General features: G+C 35.3%; 3 protein-coding genes and 1 long non-coding RNA gene across 5 annotated transcripts; 2 read left to right on the plus strand and 2 right to left on the minus strand.

Annotated features, from left to right (window-relative positions):
• The first annotated feature begins 98 nt into the window (after positions 1–98).
• On the plus strand, positions 99–4,736 carry LOC100643812 (zinc finger protein 37). Its single transcript, XM_012311125.3, has 5 exons — positions 99–526; positions 592–852; positions 935–1,450; positions 1,537–2,066; positions 3,584–4,736. The coding sequence occupies exons 1-5, from the start codon at positions 350–352 to the stop codon at positions 3,633–3,635; spliced, it is 1,536 nt and encodes a 511-aa protein (XP_012166515.1). The 5' UTR covers positions 99–349; the 3' UTR covers positions 3,636–4,736.
• LOC100643939 lies at positions 4,535–10,331 on the minus strand. Its single transcript, XM_003397246.4, has 2 exons — positions 10,194–10,331; positions 4,535–5,869 (listed from the first exon to the last, which is right to left on the minus strand). The coding sequence occupies exons 1-2, from the start codon at positions 10,227–10,229 to the stop codon at positions 5,291–5,293; spliced, it is 615 nt and encodes a 204-aa protein (XP_003397294.2). The 5' UTR covers positions 10,230–10,331; the 3' UTR covers positions 4,535–5,290.
• On the plus strand, positions 6,751–11,699 carry LOC105666003. Of its 2 annotated transcripts, XR_007224952.1 has the most exons (6): positions 6,751–7,110; positions 7,737–7,815; positions 7,974–8,059; positions 8,191–8,524; positions 8,623–10,098; positions 10,196–11,699. It is a non-coding gene; the product is annotated as an uncharacterized LOC105666003 (long non-coding RNA). The 2 variants fall into 2 exon arrangements; XR_007224953.1 differs by lacking the exons at positions 8,623–10,098; positions 10,196–11,699 and having other exon boundaries at positions 6,795–7,110; positions 8,191–8,532.
• Positions 11,679–18,199, minus strand: LOC100644137 (microtubule-associated protein futsch). The gene is made up of 4 exons (XM_048408082.1): positions 17,809–18,199; positions 16,444–16,524; positions 15,056–16,089; positions 11,679–12,685 (listed from the first exon to the last, which is right to left on the minus strand). Exons 1-4 carry the CDS (start codon positions 17,851–17,853, stop codon positions 12,304–12,306), a joined length of 1,542 nt encoding a protein of 513 aa, XP_048264039.1. The 5' UTR covers positions 17,854–18,199; the 3' UTR covers positions 11,679–12,303.
• Positions 18,200–20,127: the final 1,928 nt, after the last annotated feature.

Raw genomic sequence — 20,127 nt, forward strand, 5'->3', positions numbered from 1 at the left:
AACGTATCCCAAATATATTTTTTGGAATTAATTTTAACTGTTCGAGAAATGTGATTGAATTTTGGAGATAGTGCTTTAATGCAGCCATGTTGGAGCGAGGCATAGGACGCGGCGTACGTTACAATGTGTCGTCGTTCGACAAGTATTATCTAATTTAATTAGCCGTCTCGTGTTTTCTGTCGATGTCTCGTCCGGATATTAGTTTGCGTTTCCACATGTACGAAATATGAAACTAGAAACGTAATAATTGAATTGTTGGTTCGTCGCTCACGACGAAATACTATAGGTTATAAACGTTCGCGTGTTTTAATTGGAAACGCGCGTACCTTTCGAGTCTATTCGCGGTAAAATGGATTTCTCCGGAAACAATATGACCCACGGTGCGCTCCCGCAATTTTCGGAATTAACGTCTCGATCGAGCACGGTTTCCACATCGAAATTCACCAGCAGTGATAATACTCAAGCGGAACAAACAACTGTTACTACAACCGCTGCTGGCCTGAATCAAACAAAACAAAATTTATTGGTAAGATTTATTATTGTTTCATCTTCGTTTATAGCTTTCTTACTTAATTATGTATTTTTTTAAAGATGAATTCAACGAACAAGTATGCAGCACCGATATTGGCATGGCCGGATCCAAATACTTTGATGCAGCTTTGCGAGAAGCAAGGCATTCAAACAATTAACATTCCTAATTACAATCAAAATAACACAATACTCAGTGTCCAATCGAATAGTTTACCAGTAAGGATTATACCTAACGTATACTTGCCATCAACCTCACAATCGGACGTTATAAAGCAGGAGTTAGATACAAAGACTGAAAATGAAAAACAAACATCTACAATGGTACAGAATTTTTCTTTTAGCCAATTAGAATGTCTATTGAGAGATTTATATATTTCTATGTAATGAAATATTAATATTGCAGCAAGATTCTCAAGTCCAACTTCAGCAACAAAGTGCCATGGCAGAGTATTTTCAAAAGTTGCAAGCTACTACTCTTCCATTAACATTGCAGCAATTGATTAAACTCCAAACGGAGCAAGTGAAAAAAGAAAAGACTGAAGAAGAGAAAGTGGAGCACACACAGAATAATATTCTCAACATTCCTAGTGTTCCAGTATTTAGAAATACTCATACACAAAATGGAAATAACACCTTCATAAATTCAGATCAATTGATAGTGTCCATAAATCCTAATGACCTAAATATTCAAGTAGAAAATCAGCAGGAGACTGAGAATGCAGTACAGACTATTAAGGTTGAACAGCAAATACAAACTGATTCGCCAAAAACTGAGAAGAAGATGAAATTCCGGGCGAAAACAGGAGAAATAAAAATCAGTGTTGCTTTGGATGGTTCAACACTTTACTGTTGCCCAGAATGTAATTTAGCATTTCCGGATAAAACAGAAATTGAACAACATATACAAGCTCATATACAAGTATGTGTTCTATGTATATACAAGTGTTTTAGTATTTCTGATTATGAAAATAAATGTAGTATACCAGTATCAACTTCTTTTTATAGGAACGCAAGTATCAATGCAAAGAATGTGGCGCCATGTTGAAACGAAAGGAGCATCTCGATCAACACATGCGTGGCCATTCAGACGAAAGACCATTTAAGTGTCCAGTGTGCCACAAAGCGTTTAAAAGAAACGAACACCTAACGAGGCATTACGTTATTCATTCTGGTGATAAGAATTTTTCGTGTTCGGTATGTCAGAAAGCCTTCTCTAGGAAGGATCATCTGAACAAACACACTCAAACGCACTTAGGAATTAGAAGAAACCGAACGAAGAAGGATTCGTTCTTCGTGGAGCAAAAGGAGTCTTTTGAAAAAGCTACTGAGGTTTCCACGACGCCTAAACAAGAAGTGAGCTTTGTTTTAAAAGATGGGGGCTTTGTGAAGCAAGAGCCTAATTTTCTGCAATATATACAGAATCTTCAAAAGGATCAAAATCTGATCCATACATTCTCCTCGTTTAAGGAGCAAGCAACGGCCGTATTGCAGCAACAGGCAGTAAACATGAACGAGATTCTGCCTCAGAATACAAGGTACTTAATGCCGTCTTAGTCGTAAATGAGTTCGTATAAATCCAAAGCATAAAGGCTGTTCACGTGGGAGCGTCGGGGTTAGCACAAAATAGAAAATTGGTTAGGCATATGTTAGGAATTGAAAACGTATTTTAGAATTTAAATTGTAAAATCTTTTGAGAAGGCAGCACTAGGAAACTGAGGTGCAATTACCAAATGAATATTTATCAGTGGTAGATTGTAAATTTTCATAAAAATCGGCGGTGATCGGGTCATTAAACTGTAACTAGATTTTGAATGAACTTGAGACGTTCATTTATTTTTTTTTGACTCTTATGAACAGTACCTTATGTTTCCACTTTTAGTGGACACATTATGAACCATAAATAAGTTCCGTTATTTGCATGAAATAACACTTAACAATAGTCTACCATAAAGCCTGAATGAGTCTAATAATAACTTTAAATAAATTAAATAAAAAACATACGACGTTAATTTAAAAAGAAATGAGCAACCTATGTAAGAGCACACTAACCGTCTTATTTAAATTAGTTTTAAAGCAAATAGTTTGTTTACTGATTCTAGTCTACGATCACAGATGAAAGCCGAATGTAGTTCGCTAAACTTGAGTTTTTTATTGTGACTTGCAATAGAAAATCTCTTTTTAGTTTTTTCTTTTAATGAAGTCGAGTTTCGTGTATATGTTTGTGACCTAAATTGGAGTACGTTTAAACGATAATCAACAATTAGTAGCATCGAAATTGCCAATCTGTCGCTAGGTTAATTTCGAAGCGAGTACCTATAGTAGGTAATAACATACTGCCAATAAATATGGTTATAAAAGTTTGTAGAATAATTATGTATATAAGTGCTATACAAATTTTACCTGATAAAGACTCAGTAGGTACATATGTTGTTTGATCTCTGATTCGTCCGTGTTCATCTTTAACAAGTATGTATATATATATATAATATATATATACATATATATATATATATATAATAATATAATATTATATATAATATATAATATAAAATATATATATATATATTTTACATAAACATTCATCATCACTATAATTCACCTTTTATTTTTCTCTCTACTTTCTCATGCACGAATTGGACAAACAGATATTTTTTATACGTATAAATATTTGACTATCTTTCAGTGAAAGATATCTTTACTATATGATTATTTTTTATTCTTTCCTTTTACAGATGGATTTTTTTAAGGCAAAAGCAATAGAAATTTTTAATTGAAAATATTTTTACTCTTAATTTAGAAAATATAACTTTATATAGGAATTTTTTTTAGTAACGTAGCTTATATCTCACGTTGTAATTATGTATCATTTTCTTGCAAAGGTTTAAGAAGTGATTTAGAGGAAAGGAAGATTACTTTGCTCAATGTTTCAAGATTTTTTCTTTTCTTGTACCAAAGAATATATATCCCTTTAATAGTGCTCCCGAATGAAAGCAATATATTATTATTTAAGTAACAATGTTTCATAGACTTTTTCTTATGTTTTTTATTTTAGATTCGGAGAAGTTCCCATTATTTTTGACTCACTCGCGACTCATTTTTACTGAAACTCACACCATTATCCACGAAAGAGTTTAGTCACATTCTTCATTTCATACAGAACAAATTTTCCAAAAAAAAAAAAAAAAGAACGTGTTTGTTGCACGCTGGATCTTTTATATTTATTCGATCATCTTTTAACTATGTAATAAAAAGGATATGATAAAAAATTGCTCAAGAATAATTTTGAAATGGAAACGGTAAATTGTCGAAAAATTAAAGTGAATGAAGTTTTACGAAACCAGTTTTAATTCGTCTTTCAGCTTTGATAAAAAGAAAACTTCTATAATGGGACAGTCTTTTAATAATATGACAACATAGTTTAACTATAAATTCTATGTCTTTTCCATTATTTGTTAGATAAATTTCAAATACATTTTGATCTAGTTTCTCTTTTACATTGACTGGTTTTTTGGCAATTTACCGAATTATCTATGGTGGAACATGCTTTCAAACATTTCCACACGCTGTAGGTTTTGGAATATGTGATTACAATTTAATTATGACTAACACCTTTGAAATGTCTGCTAGATACACATGAGATTAGAGTGAATAACTGCGGATGGCGCTAAAGATAAGACTAATAACCCGGTGTAATAGAACCAAAGATCTTCGTGAGAATAGCAGTATTTTGTCTCTTCCTCCTAAACTTCTTTCAACTTCCTGTTTTACTTAGCCCTGGATGGTAAATAGTTAAATATTCTCCTAAATTTTGATGCAGTTTTACTTACGATACAGTGATGAATAATATAATTCGTTAAAAAAGAAAGGAATAATGCGCTGTACAAAATCTATCAATAGAATTCACTGTCCTGGGTTACGAAAACAGCGCTAATGTTTCCACTAAAGTTAATGAAATAGTACGTAAGTTTTCGATGTCCACGTATGTGGCCATTTTTCGTGGGCATCGTATGTAAGATGATACAATAACGAAATATTTTAAAATAGATACGCGTTTGCGGCAAGGTGTTACTCCTCGATCTATTGTTATGTATAGTAATACGATGATTGCCAAAAAAAAAAAGAAAAGAAAGAAGATGAACGAAGAAAAAGTAACACATGTATTTTTCAAACCAAGATATTTTTGAATAAAATAAGTGTAAAGAAAATGTTTACTTGTATTATCTGCGATAGAATTTCATTTATCTGAACTTTCCATTTATTGGAATGATATTTTTATATCAAGTAATTCAATTCCTATTCGACAGGGATTGAACTTTAGTTTAATTTCAATTCTTTAAGTTAAAGATTAATGTAAGAATAAATTATATACGTGTAATACTTTTATATTATATATAATAAATTGTATACTATATACAATATACCTTAACATGTTTTACATCATATGCAATAAATTGACGATATTTTAAATTATATATAATATTCCAATAGTCAATTCTTACTCGAATAGCTACTAAACAACGATCACGAGACAGAAGATTTAGAATTGAATCTATTTACTTTGATAAGTGACAATGAATCATATTTCTTTTTTCAACATAGTCAGATAAATGAAATTCTGCTGTGTCTGCATATTATTTCAGCTCCTGGGATAATCATCTACATTTCCTTCTACTTCTCAATAATCTTTTAATACAAATGAAAGTCCGTCAAGCGGTATAATACATGTTCCTTATAATTAAGAAGCTATCGTTAATTATAATTAATTAACACGTATCGTATTATTGGTATAAATAGCTCTAGCCAATTTAGAATAGACACCATAAGTGATTCCTAAAAGTGATCCAAGCCAATCGACAAGATGACGACTGAGCGTCACCGGAAACTGGAAAGCGGTTCTCGGTGTAATGATCTCCACTTCTCGGTCTCTGTCATTTTCCACTTCATCCTGCAGTTCCAATGGTTCCAATGGTTCTAAGTCTTCCAAAGGTCGAATATCGTTTACCCAATCATCGTTTGATGGTCCTAAATACGTGACTTTTAATTCAGACTTCTTTGCTGAATCTTCTTTGTCCTTCGAGTTCTCTTGCATTCGATTGGACCAGATTAATTTAAGCGCCTCGGCGTCTGGATTCGGTGTATCCTTGGCCAAAATTTTCTCCACGTTACTCGTGTTCTCTGGCCTTCGAAACACGAAGTTGTACGTGGCTCGCAATTTCCCGAGCAACTTATCCAGTGGTTTTGCCTCGGTGTCAGTTTCTTGCCTCGGAGTACTCGTTTCTTCTGGGATCGGGAACAGTCTCGTGATTTGTGGCTTCGATTGCACTCTCAACGTGGAGAGCTGAAATACAGATTTTTACTTTTATTCTTACGGAAACCTTGATAAATTAATATTGGTGAAGAGATTAATGTTTTTCTTTTAAATTCCCTTTCTTTCTTCTTTAGAAGATTAAAGTATTTATCTAGTAGCTCGATTAATTTATTTTTGGAAACTGATACGTTAATTTTGCTGCAAAGAGTTGACGTTTCTGAAGTATTAGGTTGTCGCAGAAGTTTCTTTCGTTTTATAAGGAAATAATAGATGTACAATATTTTTCGTTTTATATTACTTTATTGAATTATGCATGATACATTTTGCCCCATTATTGTTCTATTACTACAAAATGGATCATTCATAATCGAATTTAACGTTTCTCCGTCGCGGCGATCTAATATTTATCGAGCCTTCATACAGAGCGGATGATGGAAAATTATAAAGCGGTTCTTTTGACCACATTTGCATTTCTTATCATCCTCAACTACAATCGCAAGCTTTGTATCATAACTCAGAAATTTCGCCACTGAATTTCTACTTTTAAAACATACGAAACACAAATGTGTCCCTCATCTGGAAAGATGAAACCTAAGAAGACATTTATTATTTATTTATTGTAACTTATTATAACTTTGAATATTTTACATATTTTTGCATCTCGCATACATTTTCCATCTGTATATGGTAAGCGTGCGTATTTTCAATGCAATTTCGTGAGCCAATGTATGAATAAATAACCTGATACGCGAGAAAAAGCAAAAGACGAAAAGGAAATAGAATTCGTGATCGATAACCATTGTGTGATTGAGAAATGACGACAGAAACGTATCTAACAAAATAATTTATTACGATACAAGTTTACATTTGCAGATAACGCAGTGCACTCTTGACCCAATCAGAACCGTCTCGACGAACTGGGAGACCGGTTACCATCTTTTAATCATCGTCCTTTAATCGTTATCTCTCAGAGTGACCGTAGCTTGTACACAGTTTACACAGCTCGTGAACGCTGTATTACGTGTTGTTAAGCTTTGTTTTATTTCAGTTCACACGCTGAAAAGTTAGGAGGTGTGAATCCTATAGTCTCGCGGGTGCCGTAGCGGACAGTTGTCGTGTTTGTCATCGGCGTGTTACGGAGATAAACGCTTTCTGCCAATAAATCGTCGAATAATTGTTCAACAACGCAGTTTTTTTTATACCATCTGGAATTCACCAATAGTGTTGGTTTAGTTCTGGATCTGGTTTGACGCGATAGACCGTATCATAAGGTGCGGACCTTGAATCTTAAATTTTTTATTTAAATGGTGTGATTTTTATTGAGTTGATCGGAAAATTCGTTGCGTTTAGTTATTCGTAAATTGCTGCTGATACGTGTCCCAAAGATATAATTTCAAGGGAAGAGAAAATTAAGTTTTTTTGAAGAAAAGGCACTGATTCTACGGAAGTAAACTATTTTTCGTTTCTTCTTAAATTTCGCTACGAATTTTCTGAACGATGTAGTATCAGTCGCTTGGTTTTCTAAAAAATAGGGAGACATTGGCATTTTATATATTTTATGTACGTGTTTATAATATCAGATTGTAGATTTTTATGCTCCTATGAAAAATTTAAAGATGCATACAGTGCATACAATAAATAGAAATAGATAGAATTTCCGAAGTGTAATTGTATCGGATCGAATAATAAATTCGTTTGTTTTTCACTAACGCGTACATGCATTTCGGAAAACGTAAAAATGCACGTATCGCGTTAATCTGCCGGAAATAATCTATGATTATAGACTGTTACGTAACTAGTAATGGTTAAATAACGATAATTATGGATGGTTACGATAACTGATGTTTCTCATTGATATGAAGTTTCCATTCTATGCAACGTTGCATTAATGTTGCAGTAGAGGCTATTTCAGAGGAGGTGAACATAAAATTTGAAGCTGAGTTCAGTATACAGAAATTGAACAGACACATATCAAGGTAAGTTATCCTTTTTTTAAATTAAGTTAGGTCTAAGTTAATCAACCACAACATTATATGATTTAGAAGTAATGGTAAAGTATAAAGGTATTCATTTACTTCTTTTTTCTCCTTTTCTAAAAAAGACAATTTATCAATTGCAAAAATCTCGTGTACAGGTTATTTCACTAAAAGCGGTCGCCAATTTGTACATTAAAGACAGTCAATTACGCTCCATACTAAAGGAAGATTCCTAATTGAGAAGGTAAAGCAAGCTTTAAGATCCTCGTTACTATACAGGTTGTTACATGAATAAAAACATCGTGAAAATAATACCGCAATGTTTTCATCCTATTTTTCTTCTTTTTTTTCATGTTAATTTACTTCCACTTCAAGGTCTAAGAAGATACCACAAGAAAGATGTTGCGATTTTCTCGCTTTTTCCTCGCTGTCCTCATGCTCGTTGTACTGATGCATATCTCTCAGGGAGAAACGACAACAGAGCTACCCTTATTGTTGGAGAAAATAAAGCAAACCATTAAAATAGGACAGGCTAGAATATACAACACTGTGTTCGATTTAATAACACGCACGACTACAGAGATGACTACTACGACGACGGAAGAAGATGATTTTGAACTGACTAACAGGCAATTAATTGTAGTACCCAACAGATGCCCGTCTGGCTCTGATTTCATACGGGGAAGCTGTCGTACAAGAGTTTACTGAGGTGAAAAATGTAAAATCGAAATTTGGAAACGTCCTATATATCATACCATATACTTTTACAAAATTCTAATAATTTACTTTCTTTATAACTTTTATCAGGAGCGGAATAAAATATAGTAGAGTCGGGATTTTGGAACGCCTTATATCATGTGGTAATATATTTGTACGAATATTCTGTTAATTCTGTTCTTTTATTTCAATTAAAATAAAATATATCAGATAAATAACAGTCGATGTACAATTATATGCATACTTTCGTCTCCATTTTGAAATATCTTGTACTTACCAAAGATCGAACAGCATCACGTTCGATTATCTCAAGGGAGATTGAAGAGGAGACCGGATACTAAATGCGGCATAATTATCGAACACTTGTCTCACGCGAGTTTCATGAAATTTGACAAGAATGTGCGATGGCTTTACTTTGTTACTTTTTTACTTTATGGTTACTTTAAGGTTATGTATCCATTTCTGTCGGCCATATTGTATACAGGGTGTCTAATTGAAACGCCGATGATCCCTCGTGTGAAAAAAGAGAGAGAGATGTACGTAAAATGCGTTTGATTTTTGGGAAACTACGGCTGAGTGTTTCTTGTTGATTTTTTTGTTCTATTACTACAAAATGGATCATAATTCAATGAAATAATATAAAGCAAAAAACATTGTGCATCTATTATTTCCTTATAAAACGAAACTTTTGGCACAACCTAATACTTATTTGAGATGTAATTAAATCATTGGAATTTCTCACCTGGAAGAAATTTTTTTGAAAAATTTTGTTGAAAAATTAGATAACTCTAAAAAATTATCAGGTGGAGACATTTTTTGAAATGTTTATTCGAAGGATCTAACAATTTTTTAAAATCCTTGCTCAATAAAATTTTCCAGAACGATTACTCAGAGTTTTAAAATATAAAGGCAGATGTTCATTGTGACGGAAGCAGGGAAGTTTCGCGATTAAACGACAGGAAGGTTGCGAATGTTGCAAACAGTCTGCCTCTCAGATTCCTTTTCTTCTTCTCTTTGAACTTCTTCCGCTACTTTCATTACTTTAATTGAATGTTAGGAAATTAATCCCTTGTCGAAATCAAAGCTACAACTATCACTCTGTTCAATGAACCAAAACTTGCACAAATTCCTCCGAAAAAATCCAAAGAAAATCAAACTTCTCCCTTTATAATATTCCACCGTTTGAATGTCACATTTAATTAAATCCAATAACTATAATGAAAGAGTAACGTTCTCTCAGGCAAGTTTTATTTTCTAACTGTACTTCGCATTTTGTATTTGTATGCATCTTTGCACACTTACACCTGTCATAAATGCATAAATACTCGTAAAGGTATGAAACCCCAGGAAAATATCTACGTGTTACTAATGCAATTAAGCTATATAAAATTGTCGAATGTTTTCAAGACAGATTACAATTTCGAAAGGAGATATTAAAAAAAAAAAAAGAAAAAGGAAGAAAAAAGCTAATTACTAGACTGTGCATTTTGATGGTTTGGGGAAAGTTTGAAAATGCAGAAACACGCAGGGCGCGAATAATTAAGAAAAATGTAGAAAATATCCAAGGTATAGTAATTTCTATAATATTTAATGGATAAAACAATTTCCTATCTAGGTTCCATTGTTTTAATTATATTCATAAAAATGTGAATTTTACTTACAGAAAGAAGGAAAAGTCCAAGAAGTAGAGTCTTCATATCGTCTTAAGCTGGGTCAAGTGTTCCCTTTCGATGATTCCTTGGGTCGAAAGCGAGGCAACAACTGAAGGACTCATTGATTTCAAAATCCATTTATACGGGCGTGCAATGCAGCGGCGTAGCGTCTCGGCGCATCTAATTCGATCATAGTAGCGAGGCTATTGTTTTCTGTCCGCGCCTCTGCCTGCTGGACAAACCATTGACATGGTGTTGCCTAATGGAAATCGCTATTCGACACACGTAATGCTGCTCCGTGGACTCTGCCAACTCATATTGTTCAACCAATAAACAATATCGTGCCGCGGGTCAAGGTGGATCGAAAAAATTCATGGGATCTGTGGTATGGGTTCGATGGTGTCGATAGATGGATCATAGAACACGACTCTATATTGGTTAGATAAAAGTACATATGGATACTAGGACAGGTATATATACAGTGGCTATAAAAGGCTATATTGGCACGAACCCTTATTTTCCAACGAAGCGTTCCCTTTTCTTTTTTTTTTATCAGATCTGCATTCCATTTTCATACATAGTAGTGAATTTTTTTAACCGTACGAGAGTAAATGTATATACTTGGACCTAGTCAATCAGAATAAACACTGCCGTTTAAAATTTTCCAGCAACCTTTGCTCTTTAGATGAAACGAACTTCTCCATATATTTTTCCGAGAAATAAGAATATTATAATTTTCAGAGAAACATCTGAAAATAATCCACGTTCATCGCATACGTATGTAGGTGTGAATTTGAATTTAATATTGATCAGTATGATTTGGTAATACTGGAAGATTGATAACAAAACGATTCCATGATGTTTAGGTGGATATAATAGGTGGTTGGTAGAAATTGTACACGGATGTTATTGGCATTAATTAGTTCCCTGGCGTTCAGGCGAAGATTTCACTTTAATATTGATCGGTCTGATTTGGTAGTATTTGAAAGCGGATGGTAAAACATGATTCTATGGTTGTTCAGGTAGGTATACATATACATAAGTACGAGGTAATAATAGATGTTTGGTAGGAGTACATGCTATATATATAATATGTATATCGTTTAGAAATAATTTGTTCCATGACGTATAGATGTGGATTTGATCTTCGTTTGATGGATTACATCGAGCTTTGATTTGGGTACTTAATATGTATGTATTATGTAGATTATAGGTACGTATATGTTACGTTAGTTGATACGTATGAGTCAACGTCGTAACGAGGCTTTACCAAAAAATCGGACGTGAATCAACTTCATTGTATTCTGGATTATTGAGTCATCCTACGGATTCTTGTGGTTTTGCATCCTTTTTAGCTTGCGAACGTACACTGTCCTCTTGAAAATTTGATACTTTGATGTACTTACGTTAGTTGCACTCGAAAATAGTATCTTCATAAATATTATTAAGAAAATGGGATCTAAAAGGGAGATTTGTTTCAATACTTGCATTAAATATATTATAACGAGTACTTTATTTTGTATATGTTTTATATTTTTGCATATTATGTACATTCTGTGCGTTTTCGGATCCTTGAAATTCCCATAAATCGTATTTAATATTTTGCATCCTACGTTTAATCTCGCGCAGTTTTTACCGGTTTGAATTTCCTTTTTAATTTCCATTTTAATTCACAAATGCACGAAAATCCGCGATCTAATTATAACTAGACTACAACTTTGGAAATTCATATTTTTCAAAGCATAATTAAAAACGTAGAACCTCGGTAGAAAATCGCTTTTTTCCCATTAAGTAATTATGCAACCTATTATATTGGACATTTTATATGTTTCCTCATAACGTATGCATTCTGTGCAATTTTTTGCATTTCAAATATCCCACAAACGCATAAAAATCCGCATTCTAATTGTAACCACTAACATTTATTCTATTTTCGATATTTCATATTAAATTCGCCATTTCGTATAAATCTTACGCGAGTTTCGTGCATTTTTACATATTATGCATGCATTTTGTGTATCTTTACATCCTTAAGTTTCCCATAATTGCGTAAAAATTCGCCGTCGATTAATCGTTTATCGACACATGTCATAATGTCATGTAACGTTAATGTCGAGCATTATGGGGAATAACGCAAGGGTAACAAGGGTCTTAGGTCTTTGTTCAGCATGCTCGAAGGGTTGTCGAGATCTCGAATAGCCAACGATGTCCTCATTCTTGCGTCTTCTCTCGTCAACTCGTTTCGTTCCAGCAGCTTCGACAGAATCTTCTTCAGCTGTGGTCCGATACCACCCTCCGCGGAACTTTGTAGAGTATTGAGAACATCGTCAGAGAAACCTGTGTATTTCCCGAATCCCTGCTTCCTGGCATCCTTGCTCAACGAGTCGTACAGGTTGGCGAGTTGCTGAAGAGTCGCACTCGGTGGCACCTTTGAACGTCTTAGGTAACTGCTTAGGCTTGGCCTTGGCACTTGCGTCACCTTCTCGCCTAAACGCGTGAATCTGTCGAGGAATTGGTTGAATTGGAAAGATTAGAAAGTTAATATATTCGGTAAATATAATTCAATATTGACTTGGATTTTTTAACGCGTTCAGTCCAGCTTATTTTCTCTATCTTGTTAGTTTATTTTATGATATTCTTTATCAAGAGTTTGAAATTTTCCTTAGTCTTGGGTCACCTCTGAATTGTTGTTAATTAATTTTCTTACCCAGTCTTCTACTTTGATTAACCAAGTTTCTCTAGTATACTTTATTTCTTTTTTCTCGCGAATTAATTAATTAAATTACCATAGGATTTTTGACGATCTATTAAAAAATCGGATGTCCTGCTTATTTTTAAATAATACTTGCATTGTTACAAATTTGCTTCATTAAATTTCATTTTGCTTTAAATTTCTATCAGAGAGGGAAGATGCTATTGATCTCGTTTCTTCTCGATTATTTTGTCAGTTTTTAAATTCTCATGGTATTTGGAATGCCAAATATGGACACGAAGTGGTAAATTATTCGATTGAATTATCGTCGAAATCTCAGATGTAACGTAATAAAATTTTCCATCGAGGATAGACCTTTCAGTTTCGTAACGAGTATTTGTACTCGAAGCATGCTTGTATCTACGTTTAGTTAAGCAGACTTTTCAATGAAATTTGAATTGATCCCGGCAACCGAACGTCGAGCAGTGACAGCCTTGTTACGGCTGTTGCATTAGACTACGTTTATTCTGCATTAAGTTTGCCAAAGTAAATTTCAAACTCGAATGGGCACCAGTTCAATCTATAAACGTAGCACATTTGCTAGACGTTTCTGAGATGTCAATGCTGTTCCGATATCGAGGTATTCAAATTTTTCTCGGAACTTATGACTGCTAATAATACAAAACGAAGTATAATAATAAAAAAAAAAAATACTCAGGCTGCAAATACATCTCGATTTTTAAAAACGAATTACGAATTTAATTTATTCCATCGTAGTTTTATCCTAGCACTTTCTTGCATTGTTCTGTTTTATTAGTAAATCTTTGCACCATCGTCATTTATTGTTTGTTTACGATAATTATAATTATTATTATTTTATAAACTGTATATACCTGCTGCATACCAAATTGTAAATTTTGAAAATACCAAGCAGCTTCATCTCTGTATCAAATCTGTCTTCTCTTTCCAAGAATCTCTTCCATTTCTTATTATTTATTATCATTTCGAAATAGACCAAACTGAATATTTCTTCAAAATAAGATGAGATTGTAAACGAAGATGTTGAAAGACAGGAATTTTTGGACCTCCTTGCGAACGAAAAATTCTCGCAGGATATTTAAAAGCGTCTCTCAAGGGACGAAAAATGTTATTTTAGCCGAAATGTGATGAGAAAGTTGGAAAAAAATGAGTTGGAAAAATGAAAAAGTGCCGAAGCTTATCCGTGTATTACGTTCAATCTTAATTTTCTTCGAATTCTGATCCAGTTACAGAATAATTATTCATCTGTATCGACATAATAATTCCTCGGCGATTCTGCTAATAAATCAATTGCAGTTTGAAGTCGAGTAAATCTGAAGTAGCACCAGATCGTTGCTACGTGAGAACAATGGGCAGCAATAATCTTGTGATACTTTGGATTTGCTCGATTCCAAGTTTCGATTGATTTATCGGCTGAATTTTCAAGGAAATATTTCATAAATAGTTCAGCGTCTTGAGAAGATGAAGTTTAAGCGTAGGGTAAGTTTGATCGCTGCCACTCTTTCATCTTTGCACTCATTTTTTTCAGCTTTCACGTTCCGGACAAATGCTAATAACGTATCTTCTCCTTGACAGATGCTTTCAAATATCCTGCGAGAACTTTTCGCCCTGAGAAAGGCCAAAAAATGGCCATTTTTAACATCCAACCTTCTAAAATGCGATAAATTGCCTCGTAATCGAATCGCGAATTTTTATATATTTATGAAAAATTAAAAAATGCAAAAATGCATAGCGTGCACGTGATAAAAGATATCGTTGCCCTAGTTCTTAACTCTTCTAACTGCATTTCTCGACGATGAAAATTCTGCTTGGGCAGCAACGAATATTCAGTTCTTTTAGCTCCCAACTCCGCGTAATAATATTAAACTTCATAAACTTTAAACTCAGTTTTCTCGTATTAAAAGCTCGCGGAGATAGAACAATCAAGAACCTAAACGAGGATACAGAAAATAGCTAAAGTACATTGTTCGGTATAATATTCTGTGGATGAAGATCTTCCCTACATGAAAATGTGAATTTCTAGAAATATCCTCAGTCTGCTAATCAAGTACCTAACAAACGCTCAGCAAATCCCTTTCTTAAACCCTGTCATCTATTTCTCCGCCAAAAAGCAACAAAATTTTCCAACCAAAGGCTTCACCTTGTCTCGTCGTCCTCCTCTTCCACGTTCTCCATTTTCTCCACGGCAATTCCCGCCACGCTTTTCGATTCCTCGAAATGATCCGCGTCTGCGAACTTGGACGGTTTAGGTTTCAAGATCTGATAGACATCCTGCACCACGCTATCGATAGTCGGTTCTTCCTTCTTGTCGACGTTCGCAACGATCGATTCGGGTCTCGTGGAATCATCAGGATCGCTCGACGCGGTCGTCGTTTCCAGCTTCGTTTCCGTGCTCGTAGGAGACCAGGAGATCCATTCGTGATTCTCCTCGGGGACTTCTTGATTCGTTTCTTGCACGGCGTGCACATGTTCCGGTTCCTCGTAATTCGTCTCCGGCGTCGCGTAGTTGGTTTCTGGCGTTTCCTCGTTCACCTCTGGCGACTCTGGCTGCGTCGAGGGATCCTCCATCGATTGCTGGTCAATTTCACCTGGCTTTGACGTCTCTAGCGCCACCAAAGTCTCCGCGCTGTCCTTCGACGATTCCTCCACCTTGGAGTCACCTGTTCTGTCCTTTGACGCCTCCTGCGTCTTCGATTCGTCCATTTCGTCGGTCGACGTTTCTTGGGTTTGGGATTCTTCCGTCTTATCGTCGAACACTTCTTCGACCTTCGACTCCTCCACTTTGTCTTTTTCCGTTTCTTGCGCGTTTGATTCGCCCGTTTCGCCTTCCTGTGTCTTTTCTGCACTTGGCTCTTCCATCTTGTCGTTCGTTGTTTGTTCTACCTCGACTGCCGAATCTTCGGTTTTATTTTTCGAAGTTTCCTTAATCACCGACACTCCCGTTTTGTCGTTCGACGAGTTATCCGATTTGGATTCGTCCTCCTCCCCCTTTGACTCGTCCAAGGATTGGGATACTGCGATACTGCATATGGTCGAAGGATCTTGAGAAGCGGTCTGTTGATCTTCAGCTGTGAAGCTAATGGGTGAAGTGGAGGGGCTTTCTGCCAAGGTGGAACTCTGCATAGCCTCTTCTGATTGAAGAAGTTTCAGTTGTTCGACGGCGTAAAATATCACCTGCGTTAGAGAAGCGGATCGTTTTAATTCGATCGATTTGATAGTTGTGGAAATTTTGGATCTACACGTGTGTTTTAATATATTCTTCCGATATTAACGTCGAATTGACAATTACCGCGTATTATTATACGTATATTTTACATACCTCTTTATAAATATGGATAGTAAATTAATAATTAACCTACGAGATGACTACAAGTATAATAAATTATTAACTAACATTTAATTCTATAATAACTTGGTTCTGTATTAATGTATAAACTAATAACAATATCTCTGTTTAGTGGGATGTTTCGTATGAAAATATTTCTTCATTAAGCAGCGCTACTTGATATAATTAACGATGATTCTCACCTGCATGGCTGCCGGAAGATAGGAATCCGAGTAATCCGGCTTCGAGAAGGCTGGTGGATTCCTAAGGATTCCGCAAATAGCCTAAAAGGAACAGTTATAATTATCACAAAAGTATCGTCAAAAAATATAAGCGGAAGCCTTGACGCAAAGGTCAAAGGAGGTTCGTGCGCAGGTTTATCATATCGTAACGCGTGTCCTACTTTGGACATATCTTATTGAACATATTTTATCATGTTTTTTTTGTAAATTTTTCCACCTCTAAATTTTCCGTAAATCTAGAAATATTCGCGGTATGATTATAAAGTACAATAGTACGGCGATAAAAGCAATTAAACGTATCTGACACTGCGAAGAATAGTTTTAAGCAGCAAATAACCGCGAAGATCTGGCTATCAACGAACGCAGAAATTCGTGAAAATATATCGGAAACTATGTCTGGAATGGAATGAACGACTTCACGGTTACTTTGGGGGATATAATTAAGAGGGAGGAGCGAGGGAAAAGTTCCGGCTTCAGAAAATCGTCAGCGACGATTCCTGGAGAAACGACGAAACGACACGAGAAACGGCTTAAACTCCGGTGAAACTTGTTCGTGAGTTGGTTAATTAAAAGCCGACCTTTTATCTGCCTCCGAGCAAGTAACTTTCGGTTTACCCTTCTTATCGTAGCGCTTGATTTTTTGGAAATGGCGGAATCGGTCGATTAACGCGTCACGGACTGGCCAATGAAAATTTAACGAGAATATTATGTTTGACGTTAATTCTGCCAATTTGCAAGCTTCAGTCGATTGAAACGAACTTGCTTTTAGAGAATCTAATTAAAATTTAATAAGGACCTGTTATAAAATCTGTTTCACAATTTCCTCTGATCGTCTTCGTAATGGAAAATATCGACGTTCTTTTTCATACTAGAATTTCTTTTCGATAGATTGTTTGCAGTCGCATTAATCGTTAGAATAAATCGTCAGCGATACGTAAATGAGACGATTGGGATGAAATTACGTAGGCGCGAAAAACAAACAAAAATAGTAGAAAAGTTTTAGTTGCGGTAACGCGAGATTTAGAGGGTGAAAACGCCCCTTAAGAGGTAACTCGAAAACGGTTACAGATGGAAAAAGATTTTGTCAACAAAGATCGAATGGCTTCTAACATGTCGAAAGAACATGCTGTGACTGACGAACAATCTTGAAAAATGTATAAAAAATTCCTTATCAAAAGGCTCCTTACATTTATCAGTAAACTCGAACAGATGTTACTTCGCTGAATATTCTACCTTACAAAATACAGATTGATACGATTAAGCAGGTAAAGTGGATCAAACAAATACGAATGAAAGAATAGATTTATGACAAAATATCTGAATCACCTGTCGAGCCAGTAGAACCACCAAAAAGCAGCCAATAGTCTTCATATCGCCTCCTTAAATTTCCAAACTGCGGAAGAGATCTCCACTCTGAAACCTCTGCCAAATCCGCCAAACTCCAAAAGTACTTCGGTAATGCTTGAAAAATACTCGAAAAATATTGCAAAAGTGCTTCGTGAACGTCAGAGATGTTTCACTGATTTCAGGCTATCGTGTTTTATTCGTTGAAAAAGTTCGTGAATCCGCGTCAGAGCGTCGTCGAAGAGCAACTGGAGGATCGAACCGGTCCAGACGAGAGCTCGTTTCGTCCGATTCTTCGATTTTCCACACTTTGGATCAAGGTTCGCGGCCGAGCGTCACCGCCGGACTGGTCTCGAAAAAGGCTTGTAACGGTTCCATCGTCGCACTTGTACATTCTAAGCCGCGAGTAAAGCAAGCAGAAGTGTTAATCGGAGGAGGAAGAGAACGAGAGTCGTCGGTTCGTTCGCGAACGTGAACGCGTGACACTTGAATTAAGTTGCACTCGGTATGCGTCGCGTGTCCGTGAACTGAACCTCGGCTTCCCGCTATGCAGCCGCCTTCGAGAATCGTTCTCCTCCGGTTTCCGGTTCGAATAGTGCGCGAACGATGACTCGTTTCGACCGTTCGATGGGCGGCTCTTGTGAACTTTGGGTGTGTTCCACTTGGTGAGTTGAATGGAAAGCAACGATACAAATATTTTGTTTTTATACTTTGAATGCATATTATATTTTTCCATATTTTAAATTGCATTTGTACGTTTTGTAGGTTTCCACAATTCATCGCGAGGAAATTTCGTTTGAGTAATTATCCCAATTTACGCGACGAATATTTCGTTAAAATATATTAACATTTGTTGGATAAAAAGGTTAAGGATTTTTCGAAACGGGTCATTTTCCATTAGGAATTCTTTCATTTTTCTGTACGTTATCTATTACGATAATAAGTAATATAATTTATAAATAAATAATTCCAATCTACGGTTATACATCTGAAAACGGAGATGCTCGTTAGAATTACAATTGTATGAAAAAGATACTTCAATCTAATTAGTAGAAGCACCATCGTGATTAAATGAACATCGTTTATTTTTATTCAAATTATAGTATCAAACTGGAACATCAATTTATGAAAAATTATACCTATGAAAACGTGAATGTTTAACGCATAATATCAAATCCCAAACATTTATCTTCAATGATTTATTTTACCTCGACGTCCTTCATATCTGGAACCTCTCCGCTTCTTTCTTTTTTTCCCACTTCCTTTAACGACCAACGCTGTATTTCGAGATCGCGCTGCCGCTCTGGGCGAAAGTAAATCACAGAAGAACGATCCCAATGATCGTGACTTTCGTTCTCGGAAGGCTACGACCCTGGACAAGGCCGTTGCGACGATTTCACGGAGGAGCATAAAAAAGGACAGGAACAAAAGCGAACACTGTTCGATGACTGCACCTTCAAGGCGATTGGGTTATGGGTCCCGGTTGAACGCGATCATGAAAAGGACAACTGGTTCTCGATATGTGACTGGATCTCTATTTGTGGATCCATTATTCGTCTCTCTTTTACGAGATTCCTCTTGGACTTTAGGAATTTATTTCATTCGATCTGTTATATTTATTACATTCGAATTTATTATATCTATTAACTTGAAATTTACAGATATGTGAAATTTTTATTATTTTTCTGTTTCTTTCGTCAAATATATTTAGATCGTTGGAACACACGCGATGCCTGTAACGCTATCTGAGGATTCGATTAATAAAATCGATCAAGGGACGATAAGAGAAGAAAAGATCGCGAATGATATGTGAAATACGACGTTTCTTATCGATTGTTAATTCTGACGATTGTTGATATGTATTGTGATTTTTATATGATTTTTATGTATTCGTGATTGTTAACTGTGTATGTGTTTTGGCTAAAAATCTGGAATTTAAAAAGTCATTTTTTTCTACAACGTTTCATCCGTTTTGAGAATTTCTTTCAAAATTACTACCGAGAATTACCACGTTCCTTTCGTTTTCCTTCGTAGGAGTACGAGATATTCTTCTCCAGGAAGCTGCTTAAGAAACATAGTGTTTTGATATTTAGCTTTCGAAATCTCGCTAATTAATATATAGTTTTTACATCTTTAAAGTACGAGCAGTTTGCTTACGAATTTGCGAGGACAGTAATTAGGAGATAAACAAAGACGTAAAGCTAGTTGTAAAATCATACCGCCCACGTCTAACAGATCATGCAAGTTCGTAGAATCCATCTTAATGAACTTTTAGCTTTAACGTAGCTTTCCGCTTCACTA

Source organism: Bombus terrestris, chromosome 8, assembly GCF_910591885.1.
Source record: "Bombus terrestris chromosome 8, iyBomTerr1.2, whole genome shotgun sequence".
NCBI lineage: Eukaryota > Metazoa > Arthropoda > Insecta > Hymenoptera > Apidae > Bombus > Bombus terrestris.